The 6,856-nt window shown below is 33.3% G+C and overlaps 1 protein-coding gene across 1 annotated transcript; it reads left to right on the forward strand.

Moving 5' to 3' along the window:
• Positions 1-1,071: 1,071 nt before the first annotated feature.
• Positions 1,072-6,504, forward strand: LOC147064775 (beta-keto L-gulonate decarboxylase-like). The gene is made up of 7 exons (XM_085957716.1): positions 1,072-1,150; positions 1,534-1,632; positions 2,634-2,809; positions 3,707-3,880; positions 3,969-4,065; positions 4,907-5,073; positions 6,331-6,504. The coding sequence occupies exons 1-7, from the start codon at positions 1,072-1,074 to the stop codon at positions 6,502-6,504; spliced, it is 966 nt and encodes a 321-aa protein (XP_085813842.1).
• The last annotated feature ends 352 nt before the right edge of the window (positions 6,505-6,856 follow it).

A 6,856-nucleotide genomic window follows, 5' to 3' on the forward strand; every position in this document is an offset into this window, starting at 1 on the left:
TTTTTGTATATGAATTAATGACTACGGTAATAGATCAGAACACTTTTAATAAATGAGATACTTATTTTAAAAAAAAAATATTTTCGCATAAATTGAGTGGGTAGGTGTTCACCGCTCCAGCGCTCTCAAAGGCGCATCGCCACTGGTTATGAACCACAGAATATTATAAGTAACAATTTAAAAATTCAATTGGAAAGAAAAAAATATTTTATCGCTCATGTGTTCATTAAAATAGTTTCAGCAAGAGTAAATTGATTTACAGCTTAAGAGTAGAAATTTAAAAAATAGGCCAATCTGGAAACAATGAATTCAATGATTTATACTTTTCGAAAATTAAGTGAGTTTAACATTGCACAGTAGAATCCTGCAGTGTGTATTAAGCGTGCAACCCTATAACCCTGCTGTGTTACCTTTTGTGGACTCTTCCCGCCAGTAGTGGTTGGTACATGTAGACAGGGACCAATACACCCTGGTACCTATATTACCTACACTTAATTAAGTTCACCTGTGTTTGATTACCATTAACAAGTTTTAATAATGAGTGTTTAAAAAATTTATGGCTCTATAAAACTGAACAAAAATAAAAAATCAAAACAAGATCGTTCTTCCCATAATTTGGTCATTTCAGGAGAAATTTTCCTTTCATCAACTCCGCTCTCTCTCTTTAAACTCTTTAAACCACCCACGATCTACAAACATTGTCCTGTTGTTTGGTCAACAATTATTTAGAATTTATAGCAATTTATATTTATATCAAATTTTATTTCAGGTATGGTCCCAATATTGAAGCTTGATTTGATATAAATAAAAATGATTTCAAGTTATACACATTTATATTTTTATAAAAATTGATTATTATTATTAACTTTTAATTAAGTTGATTTGTTTATAATAGATGTATATTATCAAATATAGTAACATACCTATTATTGAAAATACAAAACTTTGAAATTGTATTCAGTATTGAATAAAAAAAAAACAATAAATTAATACGCATTGCTTTTTTATAGATAACAAGTGGAGCTAAGCAATCAATAAAACTGGATATTAATAATAAACTTTCACATAAAAATGGCTACTTTGGACATTAAAACACTTTCTGTAGTCAGAAAACAATTACACCAACCTAAACTGTCGGAAATTGCAGAAGGTGAAGTAACAATAAATCAATCTATTTTATAAAATATCCCTAAACTGAAATTGTTATCACATCATGTGAGCACACACCAGTGCATGCAAAAAATATGTGATGTTGTAATCAATCTCACGTTTGATTTTTTTTTAGTTTTTATAAAATGTACACTTTTATTTGATTATTATATTGTTCAACATTCAACAGAGAGTTTATCAACCAATACCAACATGTGAGAATGCGGCATAACACAAATAGGGTCACCAATTGGTATAAGGCGGTGGGATATAATTAGCATGCTATTTAAATGCAGTAATTAAAAGGTCCGCGGTTAACAAGTAAACGTCCATACTATAGAAGATTTTTTTTAACATCTTTGACTAAATCATTTGTTTTTTCAGTTTTATCACGAGGACTTGTTGATAATTTTGCTGAAGTCACTGTCGAAGTCGTTGATTGTCCCAATTTAACTAAGAATCCATTTACTTTGGCCTGTCCAGGTGAAAAATTGCATTATAAATTATTATTGTATGTAGGTACAGAATGGAATATGATAATAGAAAATAAAAAAATCCATTATACATAGAATAAATAAAATTAAACTAGCTATGTAGGTACATGTACATAGTGTTATTAATTCTGGAAGTTCTAATATTCATCAAGTTGTTTTGACAATAACTGTTATTATAAAAAATATTCTTACAAAAACAATATTATTTTTTAGAAAAAGATGTGGTGATTATTATTACAGTTGAGCCTTGATTTACTCGAGTAAATGGGAAAAATTTAAATATATAATTTACTGATTAGGTAATCGAAAATATCTATATCTAGGTATAGGTAAATCGTTTTACAGTGGCACCATGGGTACGGCAAATGCGGCTTGCAGTTGTAGTGGTATTTTTTGCTAGCATTGAAACAGGCATTGTCGCAAGCAATTCAATACACGCGAGAATCGCCTATGGTGCCACTGTAGAATGATTTACCTATAGGTACCTAAACATAAAACTGTTTTGAACATTGACAGATTATTAATTGCACCAATAGGAAATGAGTCATCCATAAAAATATAATAACAATAGGGTATTACTTAGCACTTTTCCTAGTATAACTGCTCAAAATTTTGTTCTTCTTCAAGGTCGGCCACCATCAGGTTGCTCTTTGTTTTATCACATATTACCCGGGACAGCTCAGTGGAGCTGTACTCGTACCAATCACGGAGGTTCTTAAGGCACAAAATGCAGCGTTGTTCTCTGCTACATTTACCACTGAACTTTTCTTGAATTACACATTGGGGAATGCTATACTTTAGTCCTCTCATAATCTGGCCAAGGTACTATCGTTGCCTAGTTTTGATACTACAAAGAACTTGTTTATCATTTCCCATTCGTTTGAGGACGCTAACATCAAATTTGTCATCCTGTCAGTGTAAGGAATTTTGAGGATACAGTTCTTTCACATAATTAAAAATAAAAAAATTAATATTATTTCCAATTTTCAGGGTTAAGTGGAAAGCCTCAAATATTTGATATTGGCGGTATTCCACATATGCTACCGATATTGGCCCGTGATAGAATTTATGATGTACCCGAATTATGCAAATTGGCTGAAATTGAACCAGTCTATTGTATAGGTGCTGGAACAGGACCGTGGCCATACTTAGGTGTCAACTGTGAGGTAAAAAGACTCACTTATATTCAAAGTATAGTGGATTCTCTATCTATATCGTTCCTAGATCTGTAATTTTCCTGCAAGTATCATTCATTTGGTCTGGTCTCGAAAAATGCTCCAACAAAATTATCGCATTGATCATTCCTCTACTCATCGTTTTTCGAAATTTACTGTTTTTGTGCAGAATAAATATGTAGATATCCCCCTCCCGCAAACTTGGCTTTCATTGTCTCATCACATCGTCAACTGAAGTCGTCCCGTAGAGGGCTCGCACATCAGAACTCACCGCATGCGTCTTACGACGAATTCGTCGATGTGACGTCATCGTAAACCAAGAAAAAAACGTTATCAAATGGAGCTTCGCAGATTGGCCGATGCAACTGCGATGCTCCTGCATGCGACGAGTTGCATTTGCTACAGCCTGCATGTCCATATCTAAAAATGTCGACTCCGCGCATGCGTCCAGCCGCACAATCGGCCATTGCACAGCCGCACAATCGGCGGATCGGCCATTTCTCTCCAGACTGTCGCCGCGTTTGACGTTTGCCGCTAGGCAGATGTGCGAGGTTGTAGCATGCAACATTCGCCGGCAGTCTCGGAAGTTTTGATTTATGGCCGTCAGGCACACAAGGTGAGTTGTGATGTGCGAGCCGGCTAAATGTCTGCTATGTTGATTGATATCTTGTGGAGGCTGATGGCTAAATTCCATTTACACAAAAAAAAGGTGAAATTCTAATTTTAATTGTCAGTCATTAGGAATTTTCGTTTTTCCCGCATCATCATCTAGTCCCTTTAGAAATCATAGATCTAATCCACTATATTTGGAAAAGCGAAATGTCTCTTTATGAAATCATTTCTTCCTAATTGCAAACTTTACAAAATTCTTTTCATATTATCATTTAGGGAATTTTTAACTTGTCTTTGAAAAATGGAGTTATTGACCAGCAGACCTATATTGTGACCATCCAACCACTCGGCGCTCGAAAGGGTGAAGTGAAATTAGAAAAATTGCCACCAACCGAGACACGATGCGCTCTCTTGGCTAACCTTTTTATGTCCGAAGGAAAACCAGGAAAAGTAAGCATGAATTATTGATTTATCATTGTATCTAATATTAGCAGAATTATTATCCTACGTTTTTATATCTTTTATTTATATATTTCAGGTTTTGAAAGTTGCTTGCAAAAAAAGAATCGGAAGTGATGATTATATTTCGTCAATACGAAAGACCCTACAGTCTCACTATAAGGATAAACCTGTTGGTAAGAATATTAAACTCTCTCACATTATGTAGGTGTACTCTCCCTCTCCTAGCATTAATGATGTCATATAAACGCGTGACGGTCATACTTGATACTCAATGTAACATGTGTCAGATAATAAAAAAGTGATACAAAATATGTAGTGAATTCCCAGTCAAATGTGAATACTATTTTATGAATTATCAACAGGTAAACGTTGAATCCCTCAAAAAAATTAACAAGGAGAGGAATCTGGAATCTAGATCGGCGACATTTCTTCGCATAGCAAACATCTAATGACTAAAACAAAATATTATTATTATGATTTTTAAAAGTCACATCAATCCAAATATCAAATTTTTAGGTTAAAAATGGAGAAATGAAAACACCAATCATAAAATATTATTAATCAATAAAATGTGAACTACCTATCTATTATATTTTTTGATTCACTTGATTTTTGCAATAGAAGCAAGACCTGCTTCTGTATCACATTTAGTTACATCATATTGCAAAGTCAACAGTAAAATGACTCTAAAAAAAACTCTATGCTTACACTCGAAACTATTTTTTCTACAATCTTACATATCACCATAGTGTATATTCGATGATTGATGGTTTTTAGTCACTAGCTTAATCCACGGATCCAAGTACCCAACATTAAAACAGGTAGATTTAATCTAGTTAATTAAATTAGAGACTCACCGTATATGACCCTTGAATGTTAACCGCTGCTCTCTATCCTATGAATGCTATCTTTGTATTTATACAATCGGTAAATATGTGATCATATCTTTAGTAAATACTATTAATAACCCATTCACAAACTAAACTCTTTACTAATTATGAATGTCTTTTATAGGTTTAGGTGGGACATTTATTTTTAGCGGGGGCAGAGCGAAAGAGCATAATATGCCTGATTTCTCACCGACTCCGCTAAACAATAGTGATGATATAAACGATTGGTTGAACTTCTACGAGATGTCAGGTCCACTGATCAATGTCGGGACTTTGATATCACATGATCCGGTAAATAATTATTGAAATAATTAGTCACAGCTCAGATGGAATATGCTATTTGCACCAATTAAAAGACCAAAAAATTTGGTGTAATCCAAATACTATCTATGAATCAATGAATATTACTTGGCCATCTATCTATTGATGATATCCTCAATTTGAAACACATTCAATTATAATGCATATCTGAAAGAATGATACCTAGGTCGGTAGCTAAATGGTAAAAAAATAAAGAAAGATGAGTCGAAACAAGAACTTCTTGTCCACGTGTTAAAACTGTGACCTAACAAGACCCTCCTGTTTAGTCGACTACAGCGACTTCCGGTTATCGACGACCTCTTGTTGTCGGACAGTAATATGTATGTTCCAGAGGCTTTTCTTGGGTATATAGAGTGATAGATAGTATAAATATGATAATGAATGAACTAGTTATGAATGGGTTGATAATGTAGTGGTATAATAATTGAATTCTTCTTTCTTCGGCCATATCCGCCCCTTAGTTGGAGCATATGGACACCACGAGGCGCCTCCAAGAATCCCTGTAGCTCGCCAGTCTTCTTGCATCGTTGAACAATAATTAAATTAATAATATTGAATGAATTAAGTATGAAAGCATTAATAACCTAATGGTTATGAATGAATAAATTATGGAAGGATTATGGTATGAAAGATCTCTTTGCAAAGCAATAAAATTCGAATGGTTAGATAATTTAATGTATTAATTTCGAATGGATTAATAGTGAATGAGTGGTGACGAATGAATTAAAAATGAAATGATTATAATAATTAATGATTGTATAATTAATGAATACAACTCGAATGGATCACAAGAATGAATTAATATATTGAATGAGTTGTAATGAATGAATTCATTATGAAAGGATCATAAGGTTGAATGATTTCATTGACAATGCGTAAATCGAATGGATAAACAATATAATGAATTAATAGTAGAATGAGTGATATACAATGAATTAAATGAGGGGAATATAGCAAGAATGATTTCATTGGCAATGAATAATTGAATGGATGAAATAACATTTTCTTGAAAGTGTTCTTTTTGGTGGTTTGGCTCTCAGGTACATATATTATTATGCAAAATGACATTATTACTAATCAGAAAAACCTAACTGTATGTTTGCAAATTGATAATAGTATGAAAACAACTATCTGCCAACTTACTTCTCTGTGTGCACTTTTTCATCGGTTACCCATCGCTTCCCTCGCACGATTCTATAATATCCAATAATATCTAACAATTTCTAGGATCTGGACTTAAGAATGCAACATTTCCATACATTCAGCCATCACGGGGAAGGTGGCCACTACCACATTGACACGACGCCGGAGACCGCAAACTATATCGGATACTTTACAATTGCTGAAAAGGTGGTCAGAGTAGATGCACCCAAGATAACACACCGCATAGGAAGAGAATAGACTATTGTCGGATGAATAATGAATTTCTATAATAGGTATTAAGGGATCATGTTAAATACACAATATGTATTGCAGTCTGCGTGTTTACAATTAGTCGTTTCGGAAAGGAAATTTATTTTTTGAGACATGCAGAGAACATAATAAATACATAATATGTATTTTCAAATGAATGTAACCTATGTTGAAACAGGGTAAGTACATATACATATGAGACAATTAGTTTCAAAGTTGGTATTCTATAAATACTTTTCCATCGTATGTATATTCATAAAATATTAACTCCGGGTATATTTGCTAATTTAATAGAATTAAACCGGACGTTGATCACAAAGCCACCATTTTTTATATATTT

Source organism: Rhyacophila brunnea, unplaced genomic scaffold (genome assembly GCF_057557595.1).
Source record: "Rhyacophila brunnea isolate RB1 unplaced genomic scaffold, BYU_Rbru_1.0 scaffold_7, whole genome shotgun sequence".
Taxonomy (NCBI): Eukaryota; Metazoa; Arthropoda; class Insecta; order Trichoptera; family Rhyacophilidae; genus Rhyacophila; species Rhyacophila brunnea.